The sequence below is a fragment of the Lepus europaeus genome, chromosome 5 (genome assembly GCF_033115175.1).
Source record: "Lepus europaeus isolate LE1 chromosome 5, mLepTim1.pri, whole genome shotgun sequence".
Taxonomy (NCBI): Eukaryota; Metazoa; Chordata; class Mammalia; order Lagomorpha; family Leporidae; genus Lepus; species Lepus europaeus.
Window position 1 is genome coordinate 82,674,345 of NC_084831.1, and position 23,047 is coordinate 82,697,391.

The 23,047-nt window shown below is 41.3% G+C and overlaps 1 protein-coding gene across 7 annotated transcripts in view; it reads right to left on the reverse strand.

The window, feature by feature from the left end:
• KYAT3 (kynurenine aminotransferase 3) overlaps positions 1-23,047 on the reverse strand; it is a 206,874-nt gene that overhangs the window by 15,525 nt on the left and 168,302 nt on the right. For 6 of the 7 annotated variants that reach the window (XM_062191688.1, XM_062191683.1, XM_062191689.1 and 3 more), the window contains 7 exons: positions 16,332-16,390; positions 15,358-15,502; positions 13,376-13,525; positions 8,617-8,703; positions 8,006-8,131; positions 7,790-7,910; positions 1,319-1,395 (listed from right to left, as the gene is read on the reverse strand). In XM_062191688.1, the coding sequence (XP_062047672.1) occupies positions 1,319-1,395; positions 7,790-7,910; positions 8,006-8,131; positions 8,617-8,703; positions 13,376-13,525; positions 15,358-15,502; positions 16,332-16,390 (765 nt within the window). The remainder of the gene's footprint in view (positions 1-1,318; positions 1,396-7,789; positions 7,911-8,005; positions 8,132-8,616; positions 8,704-13,375; positions 13,526-15,357; positions 15,503-16,331; positions 16,391-23,047) is intronic. The other variant, XM_062191690.1, reaches the window with a different exon arrangement.

A 23,047-nucleotide genomic window follows, 5' to 3' on the forward strand; every position in this document is an offset into this window, starting at 1 on the left:
CGTTAAATACATGCAATGCTAAAAGGCTCACACAACAAAAGTAGTGCCATCTTAGTACTTATAACCATTCCAACACTATTCTTTTTATGGAAGTTTTCAATTAGGGTCCCTAAACTCTGCTTTCAGAAGGCAAACAGAGCCTGTTCTCATTATTAGTTTTTTCTAATTTATTACTCCTGGTATTCTAGGGGACTGAAAAACAGTGACTAAGTGTGTTTGAATTATAGGTAAAAGTAACTCTGAATAAGAGCTTAAGGGTACTTCAAAAAGTTCATGGAAAAATAGGATAGAAGATAAATTTATTTTGCTGCAATAAAATTTTGAAATCATGCATATTTTTCCAGATATGCATTTTTCATGAACTTCTTAAAGACCTCTTGCAGAGACTTTAGATTCTGCAAGCTTCTTTTTGATGTTTTCTGCATCTTAGCTATGCTCAGGAGAGATGAGGCTGGAAGATTGACTTCAGCTGCTTGACTTCATTGTGGTAAATCACAAGTGATGGAGTCAATGGATTCTGAAGCCAGACTGCCTGTCCTGGCTTGAATACATTAGCAGCAGAATCTCAGGCAAATTACTCAACTTCTCTATGCTTTAGTTTTAACATCTGTGAAACAAGGACAATAACTACACCCACCTTATAATGAGGTTCAGAGATTGAAGATTAGTGCATGTAAAATTTAGAGTCTGATGCTTACTAAGCACCAAAACATTAGCCATTAGCTTTTTCTTTTTGTATATTAATCTGCATCAATATGAACATTCTTTGCAAGTAAAAGTCATTTAGTTGATGATTTAAGAAATAAAAATTATCGAACTTTTTACTTTTTTTTTTTTTTTAATTTTTTTAAATTTTTTTGACAGGCAGAGTGGACAGTAGAGGGAGACAGAGAGAAAGGTCTTCCTTTTTGCCGTTGGTTCACCCTCCAATGGCCGCCACGGTAGGCGCGCTGCGGCCGGCGCACCGCGCTGTTCTGATGGCAGGAGCCAGGTGCTTATCCTGGTCTCCCATGGGGTGCAGGGCCCAAGAACTTGGGCCATCCTCCACTGCACTCCCTGGCCACAGCAGAGAGCTGGCCTGGAAGAGGGGCAACCGGGACAGGATCGGTGCCCCGACCGGGACTAGAACTTTTTACTTTTAAGGAGATGATTGTCTCAAAAAGGATAAAGGTTAACATGAAAGCTTAATGAGTCAATGAATAACAAAGGATCCTTGAGTATAAAAAAATAAACTGAAAAGATAAGCAAATACAAAACACTGTACAAAAAAGAAAAGACACGCCCACTTTTCCTGCAATTAAATTCTTCCTTATCTCACCTTCCAGCCTGTGACACTGAAAGTCTTCCCAGCACTTCCTATTGTTATGGTTCTCTCCCACATGCCTGGAAAAGTGGCTGAATGGGGGAAAAAAAACTTTGAATAATTGTTTTTCAATCACATTCAGCAAATCTAAAAACATAACAAAGATACATGAATTCCACGAAAATAAATGTATTATAATACAGGATAATGTAACTTTAACCCAAAACACAGCTGAAAACACTGTACTGCTTTCAAACACTATAATACCACACTGGAGTAATACATAAGTAGCAGTGATAGTGGAAGGCAGTGTTTCAGGCCAGGTTAAGTGGCAGCTGCTCAGGAATGCAGCATCCACTGTTCAGTGTTCGTGGTGGCTGTATGATCCTGTGGCCTGGTTTTAGTTGTGATCCTAACAACTGTTTAGCCCTTGTTTATTCTGTTCATTTTCTCAAACTATTTCTCTAGGTTTCCTAAAGCAATGGTTCTTGAAATGTGATTTCACACCAGCAATATCAGCATCTCAGCGGAACTTGTAAGAAAGGCAAATAGTTGGGGCTCATCCCAGATCAAAGAAATTCTGGGAGGCAGGGCCTAGTAATCTGTTTGTGTATGTTTGCATCTGTGTGTGGCTTTTACAGTACTTAGAGTTGTGCAACCATCACCACTATCAGCTCTAGATTACCATTTCCATATCTAAAGAAGCCCTGTATCTTTTAGCTGTCACCCTTTGAGGCCTCCATAGCGAAGAGGACTAGAACTTGGACCTGAAAGAAGCTTACTGAACCCACGTATTTTCTCCATAAGGCACATCACAGCCTTCCTGCACTTTGCAACATCAAACAGCACTTCAGTGCTGTGTTTGGGGCTATTTCTCAGCAAAGTCACTGAAAACGATGCTTTCTCATAGTATGAGCTGATGTAAGAAGCAAAGCGATGCCTTGTTTGGCCTCAACTGGGAAAGCGAATATAGAATGGCTGAGACTTTTCCCTTTCTTTGAATTAAACACTGTTGGCAACTGATTTTCAGGCTACAAATATATTTTAGGGAGTTCGTGAATTTGCATGTGTAGGACTCACAAATAATGTGAATCAACTGAATAAAGGTTTTCCCGTTGATGAAAATCTTTAATAAAGTCATTTACCTAACAAATATTTGTTAGCAACTACCAAGTGGCAGGGACTAAGGTCTAGAGGAAACAAAGATGAGTAAGATGTAGGATGCAGGTCCTATTTTCCAAGAGTTTGCTATCTAGTGGAAGCACAGGCACACAAAACAACAGTGATACAGAGTAGTATGTGCTGAAATAGTAGGACGCAGGGAGTTAACGCAAAGGCAGAGGCTGTTGGGGGCTTCTTTCTGCAGCCAACAATGCTTGAGCTGAACTTGGAAGACCAAACAGACCTTAGCCAGCCAGAGAAGAAGAAAGGCAGTTTAGTCTAAAGGGAAACATGGGAAACACAGGCCTGGAGGTCTAAAATGGAAGAGCTTGAGGATTTTGCTGGTTGACAATGACTGGTCAATTACTCTGCTGAGAAAGCTATCTGAAACACTGTTTTCTAGATTCCTCAAGTCATTTAGCTGGGAAGTTCTTTACATGCAATCCCACCAGGTTTTTCTAGTTGTTTCTCAGAGGTACAGTGGGGGTTTCTGTATTGTCTATGCCTGCTGGTACACACAAAGGAAAAGTACGGGGGTCTGTGCTCGCTTAGGCAGCACATATACTTCCCGGAGGTCTAAGCATCTACTTATTAAAACGAATCTGCTCATAAGCAAGTAAAGGGCCTACTGAAACCTGAGGTAGCTAAAGACATTTCCAAAATGATGCATAAATGATTTTAATTTATTATGGAATATGCCAATATTTGTAAAAGCAAAAAAAGTATATAAATCAGAAATGATACAACTGTATTATTTGTGGATTATAACAAAAACCAAGAAGAAAGACAAATAAGGAAAATATTTAGAAGAAGGAATATTCTAACATTTGCTAGAAGCAATTATACCACTTGAAGTTTTGAGAGGTTTCTGGTCTTCCAAAGTATTGCAAGAGAACATCATGACATGTTCCACTTTTGTATTTGAGCACAGAAAATCTAAGCTATGTATAATGTAGAGTATCACTTCTAGAATGACAATATATGTATTCTAAATCAGGAAGGTCTACTAGTAAGAACAGTATTTCAAAAAAAAGTCTTTCAAAATAAGAATTAAAGAAATGAATTCTAACATGTTTTCACTGAAAGTTATATATGTGGGAAACCAAAGCCACTGAAACATTAAATACAAGTTTCATTCCTAAAGTATTAGATCTAATTATAACATTTGAAAGAACTAAGTAATTTGTAATGACTGTTTCAACCATATAAAAGTCAGTGTCTTTTTTTTCAGAGTAACCTGATGAGCCTAATAGCTTACAAGGAATTTCATATGAATTTGACAACTATCAGTGCATTAGTACATACATAGGGAGAACGGAGAGGTTCCTTTTGTTGACTGGAATGTCATTTCACTGACCAGAAAAAAACATTTGAATCAAGAATCTGATCCAGAGGCCTTCGTTGTGGTGCAGCCGGCTAAGCTGCCACCTGCAATGCCAGCAACCCGTACTGGAGTGCTGTGAGAGGGTCCCAGCTGCCCTGCTTTTGATCTAGCTCCCTACTCATGTGCCTGGGAATGTAGCAGAAGATTGTCCAGGTGCTTAGGGCCCTGGCACCCACGTGAGAGATCCAGATGGAGTTCCTGGTTCCTGGCTTCAGAATGCCCAAACCCAGCTGTTGTGGCTATTTGGGGGAATGAACCAGCACACAGAAGATCTGTCTACCCCACCTCTGCTTTGAATGAATGAATGAATGAATGAATAAATAAATCTATCTTTCTTCAAAAAAAGAATCTGTTCCAGTAAGAGCAAATTCTACTATTTCTTTTTTTTCTTTGTGTAACTCTGATTTTCAAATAAATAAATATATTTTTTAAAAATTTTATTTATTTATTTGACAGGTAGAGTTACAGAAAGAGAGCGGGAGAGGGGCGGGGAGAGGGAGGGAGAGGGGGAGAGGGGGAGAGAGAGAGAGAGAGAGAGAGAGAGATCTTCCATCTGTTGGTTCACTCCCCAAGTGGCTGCAAAGGCCAAAGCTAAGCTGATCTGAAGCCAGGAGCTTCCTTCTGGTCTCCCATGCAGGTGCAGGGGTCCAGGACTTGCGCCCTGTTCTACTGCTTTCCCAGGCCATAAGCAGAGGGCTGGATTAGAAGAGGAACAGCTGGGATACAAACTGGTGCCCATATGGGATGCTGGTGCCACAGGAAGAGGCTTAGCCTACTACGCCACAGCACCAGCCCCTCTGGTATTTCTTAAAAGCCTTAAGGAATATTAAGGAATCTAGATGTTTATATCCTCTCAATCTTGGCGATTTTGGGAAGCCACATAAGTTACTGTGAATAGATAGGCAGAAGAGGTAATCACAGCTTTGGGTGTGCAGGTGGTAATTTAGAGACTAAAAAAGTGTTTTCAGGACTGATGATCTTAGAAAATCACATCTGTTATACTATAAACTCAAACTGCAGCTTCATCCGAAACACAACTGGTCTTAACTGGTCTTTGCACTTCTTAAATATGAGCCATAATCTTTAATTCAATCAAAGAAGCTCTGGCCTTTAGTTATAGGCGACTTGGGCTTTAACTAAAGCCAGCAAAAGATTAGAGACAAGATGAAGAATGCTACACCAAGGATATCTGTGACAATATAACAATGATGCTAATTTCATGACATGTGGCCAGAAAGTCTTATTATTTTAAAAAACTACTTATTGCACTTTGCAAGTTGATGGAATAGTCAAATGGCATCTTTCATGTAACAAAGACCACTGTATTTGATGGATTATCCAAGTTTAATCCGAATGAATTGTACTTATTAAATAATGACATAGAGAATTCATATATCTTTCTTGTTTTAATTTTATGGGATGTTTTCACAACTAAAAAAATCTATGTTAAATATGTATTTCACATATCTTTACCAAGTAGTGCTGTCAGTTACACTTTACCTTGAAGGGCTTTTAATTCATGTGTCTAAACAATAAATTCAAGATCACATAAAGGAATCTTTTGGAATAAACATTGCTTACCTGCATGAATTACAAAATAAAAAATTCTGTTGGTCTGATTTTTGGCTCATATTTCAAATAGTTCAAGTGACTTGAGACAGAGGGCATCAATAAGATGGTCCATATAGACTGGGATGTAATTTTTATTTTTATTTTTATTTTTTGACAGGCAGAGTGGACAGTGAGAGAGAGACAGAGAGAAAGGTCTTCCTTTTTCCGTTCGTTCACTCCCCAATGGCTGCTGCGGCCGGCGCGCTGCGGCCGGCGCACCGCATTGATCCGAAGCCAGGAGCCAAGTGCTTCTCCTGGTCTCCCATGCAGGTGCAGGGCCCAAGGACTTTGGGCCATCCTCCACTGCACTCCTGGGCCACAGCAGAGAGCTGGACAGGAAGAGGAGCGACCAGGACAGAATCCGGTGCCCTGACCGGGACTAGAACCCGGAGTGTCGGCGCCACAGGCGGAGGATTAGCCTATTGAGTCACGGCGCCGGCCTGGGATGTAATTTAGATACCTAACAACTTGACTTGTTAAATCTCTCACTGCCTTCTCTGTTCACTCTCTATATATTCTCCTTGAGAAAACTCATTCTCTTCCTTGGGTCCACCTACCATCAAAATTCTAATGACTGCCAAAAATATATCCTCTTATAACCTGATCCTACCAGCCCATAATTCCAATTGTGTGTCCATGTCTCAGACACTCCAACAAGGCAAGCATAAAATCTGAGAAGCAGCAACCCCCTTTGCACAACTCTTCCTCACAGATCTACTCCTATTTTCTCTGGTTAAGGGCCTCATTGTTGCTAAACAGCCCAGGCTAGAGATCCCAGAACCATTCTTGCTGTCCCCTCCCACCTTTAAATGCAGTACTCTAAGCTCCATAGTCTTGTTAATGGCAAAAAAAAAAAAAAAAAAAATCAGAAAAATTCAAGTGGGCTTATTTCAATAGTTCTTTGTTACAGACAAGTATGAATAAAACTCTGATTTTTGCATTGCCTTCTAACTTACATTTCTATTAGGAAGATTGCTTCTGGTTTCAGGATCAGTTCTTATCTATGGCAATATGGTGCCTCAAGGTGCTCTACCACAGAACTTTCAAAATCACTGACCTCTGACCCAAAGTTTACACCCTCTATTCAGATATATAGTGAGAGAGAGAGAGAGAGAGAGAGAGAGACCTTCAGAATCACCTTTCCTCATCTCGCCAGTTACTATAGTATACCCTTATGAATCAAACCATCTACCTTAAGTACATCTTGATCTTTCATGCCTTTTTGTGTAAATACATACCAGTTTATCTGCTAGGAACTAAGTTTGTATCTCTCACTCTAATTCCATCCTTCGCTATTCCTCTCCTGATCCTCTCAAGCTTTCTCTTCTGTCTCTATAGCAATTTGTAATTCACTACAGGAACAATTATGATACAAGCAACAAATGTTATGTATCAGTGCACTCATTTCTTTATCTATTTTTAAAATGTATTTACCAGCTATTTCTGCTACAGTGTCTTAGTCATCCTTCCTCTACCCTTTTCTTAGTTCCTATTCATTTATCCAACCATTATTTTCTGATTTATCTCTCATATGTATTCTGGAAAATGAGGACTCTGAAGGGAACAAAATAATAATTCCCACTTTCTTACAGTTTAGAAGTAAAATACATGGATTCTGATATTTATTAGAGAGGAAAAACAAAACAGATTAAACAAATAGTGGAGGGAGAGGTGTAACTATCTTAACTGTGGTGGTCATAAGAACTGACATGCTGAGCAAGACCCAAAATAGATGAAGTCATATCTGCATTTGGGGGAATATGTTTCCAGACAAAGGAAGGCAACTGACAAGTGCAATTATTCAAAGGTTATAGAGAATCAGCTTATAGTCCTATAGCTGATACAAAGTTGGACTACTCCAGAAGACAAAGTGGCATGTATGATGTGGCCCAGTAGTCATGGCAAATTCTCAGGCAAGGGCTGAACAACAGTCTACTGTCCCTGTAATTTCTCCTTGTTGACTTAGCATTTGACAATTTGCTCAGCACAGTCCAGCATGTCCTCAGGAGCAAGCACACTTCCCCAAGTTTTAGACACCAATTAATAGCAAGATTCTTGCTAAGAAGCCAAGGATACAGGCAAAAGTTCTACCTCCTGGTTTCACAGATTTACAGCATGAACCAAAATCTCTTCCCTTAAGTTTATAATGCCTGTCCTTCAAATTTCTCATTAATTCACTCACATATCATTCATTCAAATACTACTTTGAAGTGCCCACACACATACCCATTGCAAAGACTATTTTAAAGCTGGCCTGGGATCCTTTCCAATCAGTTGTTCCACATGTCCCCAAACACATTTAGATTTGTGACTCCATGTTATAATCATACCTATTTTTAAATGTTTATTTCCAGTATACACGAGCCATTCGTAAACCTCATCACTGATGCAAAGTGTGTTATATTTGATGCAAAGGTCAGCAATTACTTGGAGTTCCTCTTTGGTATATACCTATATATATTAAAGGAAAGAGCACGGCCAATTATTATCCAGCATATGAAAAAACAATAGGTCAGAAGACTGGATAAAGAGACAAAGTTGCTTACCTTGCCAAGGGGGTTATGAGGAGTATTCAGTATAATCGCTTTAGTTTTGGAATTAAATTTACTTGCCAGTTCTTGAGGATCGAATGTCCAGTCAGAACTAGACCATGTTTTTCCTTCAACAGGTTTCTAAGCATGAAGAATTAAGATGGATTTAATGCAATTAATGTTTGCTGTCTTACAAATAAAAACCTGATAAGGAAGAAAAATTAAAGAAAGACATGGCAAAGGTAACTGAATAAATGACTAGCAAAGAACACAAATAGAAATAACTAGGCTTTAGTTCTGCCTTGAGAGCCAAATAAGACTTGAGTCTTATGCACACACCTGTTAAGTGGAAAAATGAACCCTGTCAACATTAACAGCTGTTAAAATGCCTATATCCTTCCCAGGAGCCAGCTATAACTATGGTTAACATGGCTGATACTGCAAGGCTAATTGAAGATTCTGTGGTTCACTTTAGTGTTTTAGTTACTTTGAAAAGACTTTAAAAGGATTAGACAGAGATAGATAGTAAACCCCCAAAAGCAATCAAAGTAGAAACTTTGTTGGTGACAAAGTAATTGGTATTTTCAAGACTTCTTAAAGCATAGGAACTGTACTGGCAAACTTACAGATCTCAGGGGAATAAAAACAGGTGTTGCTCCAGCCATCCTCACCATGGGCTCATAGCAGTCGTAAAAAGGCACCATTATTATGACCTGAAGTAAACACAAATAAGAATACAGCATATCAGTCATCAGTACACTTTACAAATATTGTGTGCCTTCTATGTGTGAGGCTCTGTACCGTGTTGAGATGCAGCAGTGAAAAAAGGTTGGCCCTGCCTTCATGGAGCTAACACTTGGAGTGGAAAAGACCTTGAGATAAGATTACTCAGGGAGGGACCAGCGTTGTGGCCCAGCTCTCTGCTATGGCCTAGGAAAGCAGTGGAAGATGGTCCAAGTCCTTGAGTGCCTGCACCTGTGTGGGAAGACCCAGAAGAAGCTCCAGGCTCCTGGCTCCGGATCGGCCCAGCTCTGGCCATTGCAGCCATTTGGGGAGTGAACTAGCAGATGGAAGACCTCTTTCTCTGCCTCTCTATAACTCTGCCTTTAAAATAAATATTAAAAAAGATAAGATTGTTTAGGGGCTCTAGATTGGAGTCCTTAGTTTCTCAGGGAGATTTATGAATGGGCTTGCAGTGGGGAGCACTTGAAATTGTATAGAAGGTTTTATATGTGTATAGGTAGTTTTATTTGGGGAGACAGGCCATAGCTCTCATCAAATTATTATTATTATTATTATTTATTTTTGACAGGCAGAGTGGACAGTAGAGGGAGCCAGAGAGAAAGGTCTTCCTTTTTGCCGTTGGTTCATCCTCCAATGACCGCCGCGGTAGGCGCGCTGTGGCCAGTGCACTGCGCAGTTCCGATGGCAGGAGCCAGGTGCTTCTCCTGGTCTCCCATGCGGGTGCAGGGCCCAAGCACTTGGGCCATCCTCCACTGCCTTCCCGGGCCATAGCAGAGAGCTGGCCTGTTAGAGGGGCAACCGGGATAGAATCCGGCGCCCCAACCGGGACTAGAACCCGGTGTGCCGGCGCCGCAAGGTGGAGGATTAGCCTGTTAAGCCACAGCGCCGGCCTTCATCAAATTATTTTTTAAAATGTTTTATGTATTTATTTAAAAGGCAGAGTGATAGGGGGTGGGAGAGAGAGAGAGAGAGAGAGAGAGATCGATCTTCCATTCACTGGTTCACTCCCCAGATGATCCCAACAGCTGGTTGGGTCAGGCAGAAGCCATGAGCCAGGAACTCCATCCAGGTCTCCCACATGTGGTAGGGGTCCAAGCACTCTGGTCATTCTCCACTGCATTCCCAGGCACAATAGCAGGGAGCTGGATCAGAAGCAGAGCAGCTGGGACGTGAATTGGTACTCTGATATGGAATGCCTGTGTCCCCAGGTGGGCAGCTTAACCTGTTATGCCATGACATTGAATTCTTAAAAGGATGTTCCAGTCAAAACCATTAAGAATTTCATATATTTCAAATTAGAAAAGTAAGTATAGAATATAATTGATACAACAATGACAGAAGCAGGATTTTAAGGAAATAGTATTTTTCAAATAAATAAGTGTTAAAACAAAACAAAACAAAACAGAGAGAAAGCAACAGAGCATTGCATGCTTTCTGCCCAGAAGTGCTAACTTACAAGCTCTATCCTTAGAATAACGATGCTTTTCTCTTTGCAAAATCATTCCACAGGCCTGGTGTTGTGATGCAGCTTGGGTCGCTGCCATTCCATTATTGGAGAGCTGGAGAGAGTCACGGCTGCTCTGCTTATCCAACTCCTTGCTGATGTGCCTGGGAAGGAAGGCAGCAGATGATGGCCCAAGTGCTTGGACTCCTGCCACCCTATGTAGAGGACTCAGATGGAATTCTTGGCTCATGACTTACGCGTAGCCCAGCCCAGCCTGTTGCTGGCATTTGGTGAGTGAACCAGCAGATGGGATAACTTTCTCTCTGTCACACTGCTTTTTAGATAAATAAATAAATACATAAATAAATAAATCTTTTTTCTTTTTTTTTTTAAATCCCAATACAAAACGTGAATGCTGAGACCAGTTAGGGTACTATCATTCTTACCTAATTCCCTCAGTTTTCCTCCAGGTGCCTCCTATCTGTATTCTTTTTTCTAGCACCCTGGATATACTCCTTCTCTTTGCCCCTCCATGCTGTCAGTCACCATTGGCTGAGCTCTGGGTGAGTGGGCCAATCAACAGTCCAGGTGGCTGTCCCAGCCTCCTGCCAGCCTGATCCAGCGTCACTGACTTCTTGCTTTTCTATCAGGAGAGTCTGAACACATAATTTATAACTATCATATACATATTTTCTTTCTATCTTTTGAAAACCTAGCACTATTTCATGAAAACTTCACACTATGAGTTTCCATTTTATTATTTCAATGGCTACATGAGGGTCTACTGAATTCTAGAATAATTTTCTTACCTTTTTCCTGTATAAATAACATTGCTATGTTTATTTGTGTGTACTTTCTCTACTTTTAAATACTTTGTTGAGTAAACTCACATGATTGCTACGGCCAGATTAAATATAAATAGATATTGTGTGTGTGTATGTGTGTGTGTATGGTGTATCTCCAAATTGCTTTTGAAAAATCTGGTAATAATTTGTAATTTTTAAATCTACACTAAGTTGTTTCATTAAACTATTTGTTGGTTAAATGTAATGATATGCAATTATTGTCTTAAGTGTGCACTTTCCATGGTTTCTATCTCTCTCTTTTTTAAGATTTTATTTATTTGAGAGGCAGAGTTACAGACAGAGAAAGGGAAAAACAGAGAGAAAGGTCTTCCATCTGCTGGTTCACTTCCCACAATGGCCGGAGCTGGGCTGATCCGAAGCCAGGAGCCAGGAACAACTTGTGGGTCTCCTATGTGGGTGACTTGGGCCATCTTCTATTGCTTTCCCAGGCCACAGCAGAGAGCTGGATTGGAAGAGGAGTAGCTGGGACATGAACCAGTACCCATATGGGATGCCAGTGTCGTAGGCAGAGGCTTAGCCCACTATACCACAGTGCAGGACCCTTGTTTGTATTTCTTATGATGTAAAATATCTTCTCAAGGTCTTTCTCACTGGAACCATACATTGTCAAAAACTCTTTGTTTGCACCAGTCATTCAACTCATACAGAGGACCTACTAGGTACAAAGTGTTAGAGTCAGTGTTAGAAAAGGTGGAGGATTAAGAAATGAAGCAGGAGTGGATAGTTTCCTCCAGCAGCCGGTAAGGTTCTCAGGGACTAAGATGACCTATCTTCAAAACCCTCATGGGAAACAGTGCCCAACACAAAAGTTGAGAATTCAATAAAGGAAAATAAACTGGGGAGACAGGGCAGGAGAGTGGAAAGAATATACCTGATACTCTTTGTCTTCATTTATTTTATAATGGGAATAATTCCCTTCTCTTTGTCTTAAAGAACACTTACTGAGCACTTTCCATTTTGGGTGCTAGCAATACAGAAAAAAAAACACAAATTCTCCTGTAATTAGGATCCTGCTGACAAAGATGTACAGTGAATTAGAAAACAAGTAAGCAAACCAGATAATTTCAGAGAGTAATAAATGCTATAAAGATAATAAAATAGGCCAGTATGATAGAAAGTGATATACATGGGTTTCCAAAGTGTTAGAAAAAGTGGTCAAGGAAAGAAGGCCATGGGCTGGGCCTTGGGATCCTCCAACACAGTGCAGAGGAGGAGGAAGCAAGACAGCTTCACGACATCAAAGTAAGGGACATAACATTCAGCTATGTTATAGGATTAAAGGTGATTATGGATATGAGAGTGTGACTGTACTTCCTTAACATGTGCCCGTAAATAGCTTACAGAAGGAATTAGAGCTATCGAAGAATAACATAACAGGAAGTAGATAGTGGTGTTTTATGAACCTGGTATGACTAAGAGCTCTGAGCACGATAAACCTCATTTCCAGACCCAGCTTGAATAACACCTCTGGAGCTTCCCAGACCCTCACTAGCAGAGCTGATCCCTTCTTCCTCTTGCCAGCACCGTCAATCACACATTCTCCATTACTGACCCACATACCGCATTCCTCAATTTGTTTGCAAGTCTATCTCCTCTACTAGAACAAGAACTACTTCCATGTAGAAATGATCTTTTAAAATTCTTCTTTCTCACACTGCCTCTCATATGAGTGATTCTCAGTAATTTCTGAAAAAACTGAAGAGGTCAAGAAACAGGAAAGCAGGAGTACTGGAATGTCAATGGAGAAGTCGAGGTGGAGACGACTGGGTTCCCAAGTTGGTTTTACCTCACAGTACTAAACAGCAGACAGCACTGAACCTCCCCATCATACTTGCATATCCTCGTGCTGTGCTGCTCACACAGGACCAAGCACAGAAATTCATCGGTCAAATACTTGATTGTATTCAGATCAAAGGTTATTTTAGCAATGAAGACAAAAAATTCTTTTTCCCCGTCTTCCCTACCCTCTTCTACCTATGTGTAACAAAATGGGTGAATTTCTATTCTACTTAATCAAGTAAGAGAGTAGTCAAAGCAAACCTGCAGTGACAAAAGACAGAAGAATGATGACCTCTGGGAGAATACTGACTAGGAAGGGGCTCGGAAGAGACTGCTAGGGTGCTGGAGATGCACTCCATCCTTGTCTGGGCTCAGGAGACAGGGGATGTAGGCATCCAGCTGTACACTTGAGTTTTGTGAATTTCATTATATATGCATTAAACTTAAAAAAAACAGTTAAAAATAGAAAGGAAAAGAGTGGAAATAAAGAGTCAAATGTGGGACAAAGGAACATGATTCACACAGATCCTGAGCTAATGTTAATACACCTACCTCATCTCCCTCGTCAATTAGTCCCTGAATGGCATTAAAAAGAGAGCCGTACGCTCCCACTGTCACGAGGATTTCTTTGTTTGGATTGATTTCATTCTGATAAAGTTTTCCATAGAGGCAGGACAGAGCTTTCACCAGCGGTGGATGGCCCTGTTGGGTAAAAAAATAAGAAAAACAGAACTGATTATGAAGCCTACTTCTCTGAGATCATATGTAAGAAACTTTAAAATGTACATTTAAATATTTATAATTATCCAAACATTTGTATTTTTTTAATGGTAATAACATTTTTTAAAAGTTTTCCCCTACCTTTGGAGAGTTCCTACATGAAGGTTCATGAAGACTTGCTAATGACTGAGACTCTCTACTAAACAAAGCATCTGACAATGCATAATTTCAAAGTAGTTGCTCTGAATAAAAATGAACTCCTATTATATCTTTGACAGTAATGTAATCACATTGAATAGAGTTGATTTTTTTTTCCAATTAAAACAAGAAAACTTTCATTAACTACATATTCCCGGAATCTGCATTCCCAAACTGCTAGAGAGGTTCTAACAACTCATGGGCCATGGAGAGAGGGCAAAAACAAGTTCACTGAAGACATGCACACTAGAGTTTATGTGACAACAAGTGCTAAGAGGAAGTGAATGATATTCACGCTGATGACTAAGTGAGTGGTATTTATTGAGGATAACTAATTTCTGAGGAAGAAAGGATTAAAAATAAACGTGAGTTCTGATGATTTCTATCTTTTAAATAATTTACTTCATGGATTGGCATACATTTATTCTTAATATTTTCTTATTATCACTTTAGTGTCTATTTGATCTGTAATGCTATTCTTTTTTCCATTCCTTAAAAAGTATTAGGTGTATTCTTTTTAGTGACCAATCTAGCTGAAAGCTTTACATACTGATCTTTTCAAGGAATTGGCTTCTTGTTTCATTAATGTTCTTTCATTTGTTCTTTTGAGCCTTTCATCATGGACCTGAACAGGCCTGAGAGGGGTATGTGGGTAGAGAAGGTCTGAGAAGGGGTCTGGAGGGTAAGTCAGGGAGTAAAGGTTTATGGAGAGCAGAGATTCCCACCGGTGCCGAAGAGGCACACAGATCAGTCTCACTGCTTTTCTCTGTGTGCTAATCCCCAACACAAAGTATAGTAGCTATGACACAGCTTAGGGAACCTGTATCCCATAATGGATTCACATCCTGGCTTGGCTCTAATTCCAGCTTCTTGCTGATGTGTACTCTGGGAGGCAACAGGTGATGGTTCAAGTAATCCTTGCCATTCATGTAGCAGGTTTAGACTGAATTCCCATCTCCTGGCTTGGCCTTACCAAGTCTTATCTGTTGCAGACATCTGGGAAGTGAACCAGAAGATGGAGATTTCTCTCTGTTTAACTGTTCATCTTCCTAAGGGGTGGAAAAATCCTTCTTCCTATACCATCTCCCTGACAATTTTCCATAATTATCATAAAAAGAAAAGATCAACGCTCAGACGTGTGATAATTATATGGCTTTAGACATGGCAGGTATGTCTACAGTGCAAAGGGACATCTGAATGTAGAAAATCTCCTATTCTAGGCATTCCATCACAGAAGGATGAGTAACAGAGTTGAGGTAGGATAGAAAGGAAGAAAGTAACCAGTTCAAAACAGAGAGTACTAATTACAATTAGCCAGTGCTGGGGCTAAGTGTTAAGGAGATGGAAAAGACCTTTCAATTCATGCAAGTACTCTCCCTTCTTTTGCTGCCATAGGATTCCATCCTGGAGCTACTGTAATGGCCAAAACAGAGCTCCAGAGGGGCTAGAAGTAGAGAAAGACTCATCCCAGGAAACAAGGACAAGGGGCAGTTCCTGAGGTTACCAGGTTGGGACAGCTGGCCCCAGAAAGTCAATCGCCTCTAAGCAAAAGTACACATACACACAATGCAAAATATAACACAGGCTCATTCCCCACCAGGTCCCTATATACTTACAAAGCCCCGGGTGTACTGATTCAGGCTATCAATTGCTGAAATCTTTGATAATTCTTCCTTTACATACGCAGGAGGGGATATATCTGGAAGGCCTTGGCCAAGATTGACAACAGAAGGGTCTGCAGCCAACTTGGTAAATTCAATCCTAAATTACAAAACAAACAAACTGTTGGCAGGTACTACAGTTACCAAAATAGGCTTGTTACATCTCCTGGTCTTTCATAAAACTGAAAAAATAAGAGTTAGGGGCCAGGGTTGTGGCACAGCAGGTAAAGTCGAAGCCTCTGACACTAGCATCCCACGTGGGCACTGGCTCTTGTCCCAGCTGCTCCACTTCTGATCCAGTTCCCTGCTAATGACCTGGGAAAAGCAGAAGATGGGCCCCTGCCACCCATATGGGAGACCTGGATGAAGTGCCTGGCTCCTGGCTTCAGCCATCTAGGGAGTGAACCAGTAGATTCAAAAATAAATAAATAAGTCTTTAAAAAAAAAAAGAAAAAGAAGACTTCCTTTAGTCTTACAGATGAAAAATTTATGAATTTCTAACAGTAACTTTACCACTCACAAATAATAAAATTACAATTGAATCAATGAACTTAATGTTCCTTATAAACTTCAATTCCATGATACCCATATTTTAATCATGCTTTTTTCTCAGAGACCAGCTGCTACCAAGTTCTCTCACTAACTATTAGATATCATTAATAAAATTAATAAGAAAAGCTCATGGATTAAAAGGTAAGTTCTGTTTTTCTTTTTCTAGTATGTCCAAGTTCTTAGGCAAAGGGCATGGCACATTTGCTAAGCAAATCAGTGTTTGGATCACTAACTTTCTTCTATTGCCACTTGATGAATGAATTAAATGAGTGGTTTTATTTATAGGCTATGGTTGAGGCTAAAAATTCCCAACTAAGGCCATAAAATTATGAAGGAAAACCTCACCAGATTATTATTATTTATTCTAAGATACTCACCACACATTGCTATCAAGTCCCTCAATCCGCTTTGCATTTTTCAATTTCAAAGACATTTTCTGAAAGATAAATATTCAAAGAGTTTTTCAATGGCTTTAATAAAAAATTGAAAATGCCAGTAAATTATGGGCAGCTCTTCTTTGTCATTAAGTAAGCAGAACCACAAAGACAAATTCTAGAGTTCCACAGAAAATTCTTAAAAGGAATCTATCTTCCACCTATTGTTCCCAAGAATGTCTTTTCTTTTGAACCTTCAAGGTTCATCTTCTTGCCTATGGACAAACATCATCCCAGCTTACAAGTTAATCAATTAGGGGCCAGCATTGTGGCCTGCAGGATAAGCCACAGCCTGCGAGTCCTGGTGGTTCCTCTTCCAGTCCAGTTCCCTGCTAAAGCATTGCAAGATGACCCAAGTACTTGGGCCCCTGCCACCCATGTGGGAGACCCGGATGGAGTTCTAGGTTTCTGGCTTCAGCCTGGCCCAGTCCCAGCTGTTGCTGCCATCTGGGGGATGAAACAGTGAATGGAAGATCTCCATCTCTGTCTCTACTTTCTCTGAAACTCTGCTTTTCAAATAAATAAATATATTTTTTAAAAAAGTAAGTCAGTTTAAAAATCTTAAATGCACTAAAGACAAACAGATACTTAAAAAATCAACTAAGAAAAGTATCTTAAGCTATTCTCTGACAATTATTTTATGTAAGCTCCTGTATGGCATTCAGAATGTACTTAACAAATTGTCTTAAACTATTCAATAGGGGTTCCAAGTAACAATAGCTAACGTTATTGAGTACTGAGTATGTACCAGGCACTGTTCTAAGCACTTTCCACAATCAACTCATTCAATATTCACAACAACCCTCTGTAGTGGTTTTACTATGAGCCACAATGTACACAGGAGGACAGTGAGGTACAGAGAGCATCAAGGTCACAGAACTTTCCATATCTGCCCAAGTTTATAAAAAACTTGGTAACACTTGCACCCCAACAGGTTCAACCGAAGATTTGAATCCAGTCTGACTCCAGAACTCCCAGTCAGAACTATTACACTATCTGTTCCATACTAAGACCTTCTAAAAATATTGTTGCAGTGCTGCCTCTTAGAAGTCTATTAGCAGGGCCCAGCTTTGTGGCACAGTGGGTAAGCTGCTGCCTGGGACACCAGCATCCCAAATGGGTGCTGATTTGAGTTCCAGCTGCTCCACTTCCCATCCAGTTCTCTGCTAAAGTGCCTGCGAATGTAGCAGAAGATGGCCCAAGTCCTTGGAGACACAGATGGAGTTCCAGGCTCTTGGCTTTGGCCTTGCCTAGCCCCAGCTGTTTTGGCCATCTGAGGAGTGAACCAGCAGATGGAAGACCTCTCTCTCTGTCTCTCCCTGTCTCTCTGTAACTCTTCCTCTCAAATAAATCCTGGGAAAAAAAAAAGTCTACTAGTAATTCAGACCAGGTAGATTTACATCTAGCATGCTACGGCTGTGGAAGTATTGGGAATTTTAATTACTGGACAGCATGTAATTTTTTTTTAAGTTCCTTAGAGACTAAAATAAAGTTTACAACTCTCTCAAAGGCATTGAATTAGCTTTAGTTCATCGTTAACAAGCTAGTGGAAATAAGCAAAATGACTGACAGCGATTCTACAAAGAACTTTTTAATAGAATATTAAACTAATTTTAATTCAATCTGGGAGGAAGATAATGATAACGGTTATAAAATAGACCATTGTTCTCATTCTAGCCCCAATAATGGAACAAAGAAAATCTCCTTTCTGAGTCTTACGCTTTTAATCTTTGAAACTCCAGGGAGGCAGAGCACACGCAAGTGTCCCAGCTGCCTTCTGGCAGGACATCACGATTCAGGACCTGCTGGAACACGATCCACTCTGGAGACTCCAACTGTAACGCGAAAGTCCCAGCACGGTGGAGGAAAGGGGAAGCTTTAACAAAGGCTCTTTGCTATCTCTAAAACAATGTTGGAAGCCTAATGATGCATTCCGTATGCGACAACACAGCACAGACCTGTCTATAAAACCTCAGCCTGGTGTGCAAAGGTAATTTAGACACAAAGTTCAAGTTGACTTTAAATTTAGATAGAGGAGGTCAAAATGGTTTCAGGTTAAATTATCTTTCAAGTCTGTACCTAGACCAGCCTCTTCTCTCAATATTGTTCCTGCTGTCCTCTACCTCCCAAATCAGTGCCCCACTCATTTTAATTTTTCAAACAGTCTTATGTTCTCTCTCACCTCTGTATGTGATCTTTCCTCTGCCCCAAATGGTCTTTCTTTCCTGACCTCTTTTTCATCACTAATCATTTCCCCTCCCCTCAATTAAATATCAAGGAATACGATTTTGTCAGAATAGGACTGAGCCTTGAAGGCTCACAAACATTGTAATCAGTGAGACTTATTTTGTATGCCAAGTACCCATGTCCACCTCCCCTGTGGATAATGCTTGCCACCCTACCCTTGCCCTTGGCTAACTCCTATTCCACCTGCCAACTTCAGTTCTCCAGAGAGCCCTCTCTGATTCTCCAAGTCCAAGCCGAGGGGTCCTGTTACGCGCTCCAGTTAACTGCAGCACCTTCCAGGTCTGGAGGCATCATGAGACAGGCAGCTGTTACAGGCTGAACTGTGCCCCCTCGAATTCACATACTGAAAGCCTTATCTCCCTTATCTCCTATGAATGTGACCTTACTTGGAAATAGTCACTGCAGGCATAATTCATTAAGATGCGGCCACCAATGTGGGCTTTAATGCACCTGACTGACACTGTATGAGAAGAAGTTTGGACACAGACGCAGACACAGACACAGGAGAAGGTGGTGTGAAGACAAAGGCAGAGACTAAAGTGATGGTGCTACCAGCCAAGTAAAGTTAACAATTCCAGGACATCGCCACAAGAAGGGGGCAGATGGAGCAGGCTCTTCTAACAGCCCTTAGAAGGAACCAAGCCAGCCCACCCTTGGACCTCAGACTTGCAGCCTCCAAGAATGCAAGGGAAGAGATTTCTGCCATTGAAGGCACCCACGTGCAGGTACTGTGCAGACAATGTAAGGATGTGAATACGAACACTGGTGAACATGTAGAAGATACCCTGCAACACCCAAAGATGCCAGGACTCAGCAGTAAATGTAAGTGCTTGCTGTAGAGTGGATCCAGTACCAGGCAATTAAAATACACCTGGAATCCTATGGAGAATTAGACACGAGGCTCAAATTTAGAAGGAAACAACTAGAAGGCCTGTATAATTTCTAAATTGTATAACACCATGAAGTGACTTTTGCTACCAGGTAGATTAAAGACCTGGCATAGTTATACTGAACTGCTATGTTATCAATACAGAATTGCTAGTGAAATGTAAGCAGCATTTTGTTTTTTGTTCATTTTAGGTTGAACATGCTGTTCTGTATTTTCACCACCAGGTGGCAACCTTGGCAAAGATAAAGAAGCTTGTCCAGTGTCTAAAATGTTTACTGCAAGTGTTGGAACAAGGAAAGTTTGGGAAGATGACAAACACTGCCATGATTTTAAGTCTCTAGAACATCAAAGTTTCAATTGCATATATTTCAAGGTCTCTTCCCGTAAGATCTGATGCAGGCAGGTGGGAAGGGACAGGTGTTAAGAGAGTATACCCAGGGGAAATTATTGTGGCACAGTGGGTTAAAGCCGCGATACGTGACATCCACATCCCATAAAGCAGTGCAAGCTTGAGTGTTGGCTCCTCTGTTTCTAGTCCAGCTTCCTGCCAATGCATTCGGGAGCCAGAGGTGATGGCTGCAGTGATTGAGTCCTTGCCGCCCACGTGGGTCACTTGGATGGAGCTCTAGCCCCTGGCTTCAGCCTGACCCAGTCTGGGCATTTGGGGAATGAACCAGCAGATGGAAGTGCTCTCTCTTTCTCTGTTGCTTTCTCAAATGAAATTAATAAGCAAATAAAAAAGTTTTTTAAAAACAGTCTGCCTAATAGTGTTATAATCACCTTGAAAAATGCTTTGGTAGTTACTAAAAATGGAACATAAATCTCTGCCACACAACCACCAATCCACTGTATTTGCCTGAAAGAAACAAAAGCCTATGCCACACAATGGCTTGTACTCAGATGTCCACATGGTTTTATTTACAAGCCCCAAACTGGAGACACAGCAAAGCTCCAGCCATGGAGGAACAGAACACTCAATGATGCTACAGCCCTATGATCAGCTACCATTTGGTAATAACATTCTGATATATCACAACATGGATTGCTTTCAGTATCAACTGTGTAAAAGGAATCACACACACTAGAGTACACACTACACAATCCCATTAAATAACATATCTCATTTACATAAGATATATACAATCCCAGTTTATACGATATTAAAAGAAAAAAAGAAAGAAAAAAAATAAAAAGAAAAGAAAATCCTCTATGGTGACAAAGCAAATCAGCAGAGTAAAGGACAGGCTGCAAGAGAACATGAGGAGTCTTTTGGGGTGATGGAAGTGCTGTATGCTGATTGGGGCAGGGTCTTATGGTATGCATAGAGGTCATCATCGTGTTGTAATTTTTTAAAAATATCTATCTATTTATTTGAAAGGCAGAGTTACAGAGAGAGAGCTTCATCTGCTGGTTCCTCCCCAATTGGCCACAATGGCCAGGGCTGTGCCAGGCTGAAGCCAAGACAGGAGCTTCATCTAATTCTCCCATGTGGGTGCAGGGGCCCAAGGACTTCAGTCATCTTCTGCTGCTTTCCCAGACACATTAGCAGGGAGCTGAATCAGAAGTGGAGCAGCTGGGACCCAAACCGGTGCCCATGTGGGATGCAGGCATCATAGGCCATGGCTTAACCTGCTATGCCACAATGCTGGGCACTGAATTGTAATTCAAAGTGGATGCACTTTGGTGAAACTGATTTTAAAAAGCTCCCAGAGGGAGAGGTGTCTGGTCTAGTGGTTAAGCTGCCAATTGAGATATTTAAGCTCCGAATTGGTTAGATATGGAGTCCTGCTACAGTTCCCCATTCTGGCCTTTTGCTAATGTACACTCAACACTCCAGGAAGCAGCAGGCGATGGTTCAAGAGTTTGGGTTCCTGCCACCCACTAACATGGGTGATGTGGATTGATTTCCCAGTTCCTGGCTTTGGTTGGCCCAGTTCTGATTATTGCTGGAATTTGGGGAGTGAACGGGTGGATGCAAACTCCAGCTGTCTGTCTCACTACTTATACAAAAAGAAAGAAAAAAGAAGGTGGGGGGATGCTACCAGTGTATTTTGAATCATTTGCTCTTTCTTTTGGACAAAATGCCTCTCAAGCAAGCAGTCATTAACAAAATCAACTCATAGATTTTAGATGATTTTCAAGGTATTTTTAAAAACAAATTTGCAGTCAGTGCCATGGCTCACTAGGCTAATTCTCCGCCTGCGGCGCTGGTACCCTGGGTTCTAGTCCTGGTTGGGGCGCCAGTTCTGTCCTGGTTACTCCTCTTCCAGTCCAGCTCTCTGCTGTAGCCCGAGAGTGCAGTGGAGGATGGCTTGGGTGCTTGGGCCCTGCACCCCATGGGAGACCAGGAGGAAGCACCTGGCTCCTGCTTTGGATCGGCGCAGCATGCCGGCCATAGCAACCATTTGGGGAGTGAACCAAAAGAAGGAAGACCTTTCTCTATGTTTTTCTCTCTCACTAACTCTGCCTGTCAAAAACAAACAAACAAACAAACTCAATTCCTGTTCCCTAGCTGTGAGCATAAGGGAGACTGAGGATGTGCAGGTGCCCCTGTGGGCTCAGGACTCTGAACACACAGCCTGTCTGCCCAGCGATGCAAAACAAAAACACACACACACACAAATTTGCAAGAGCTGCTGTTGTGGCAGTTAGTAAAGCTGTCGCCTGCAGTGCCGGCATCCCATATGGTGCCAGTTTGAGACCCGGTTGCTCCACTTCCGATCCAGCTCTCTGCTATGGCCTGGGAAAGCAGTAGAAGGTGGCCCAAGTGTTTCAGCTCCTGCACCCACATGGGAGACCCAGAAGAAGCTCCTGGCTCCTGGCTTTGGATTGGCCCAGCTCCAGCCATTGCAGCAATGTGGGGAGTGAACCAGCGGATGGAAGACCTCTCTTTCTTTCTGCTTCTGCCTCTCTGTAACTCTGCCTTTCAAATAAATAAATAAATAAATATTTTAAAACATTTGCAATTTAAAGATTTTAATTGGCTCTATTTCAATTCTGGAATCAGGCAACGCTTGGTTTTGTAGTCAGAGACAGGCTTGAAGCAAACAGAAATAAAAAGCAAAAAAAAGTGGATTGGCTATTTCAAAGTGACTTTCCTTGTAAGAGGACAGGAAACAGAACAGAAAAATGACTGGTCAACACTAGGTTACTTCAAGTTGTCTTAAAAAATTTATTCTTATTTGAAAGGTAGAGAGAGAAAAAATGCAAGAAGACACACACACAAACACACAATCCTCCATCCAGTTGTTCACTTCCCAAATCCTCAAACAGTTAAGGCTGGGCCAAGCCAACAGCAGCCTGGAACTCAATCAGCCTGGAACTCCAACATGGGTGGCAGGGACTGAAGTACTTAAGTCATCACGTGTTGTCCCCTGGGGTGAGCATTACCAGGAAGCTGGAGCAGAGGTGCTGGGATTGGAACCATGCGCTCCAACCATGCTGCCCTGACCAGCAACTTGACAGCTGTGCCATGCTCCCAGCCCTCTGAAAGAATTAAGGCAGAGGCAACTTCAACATTAAG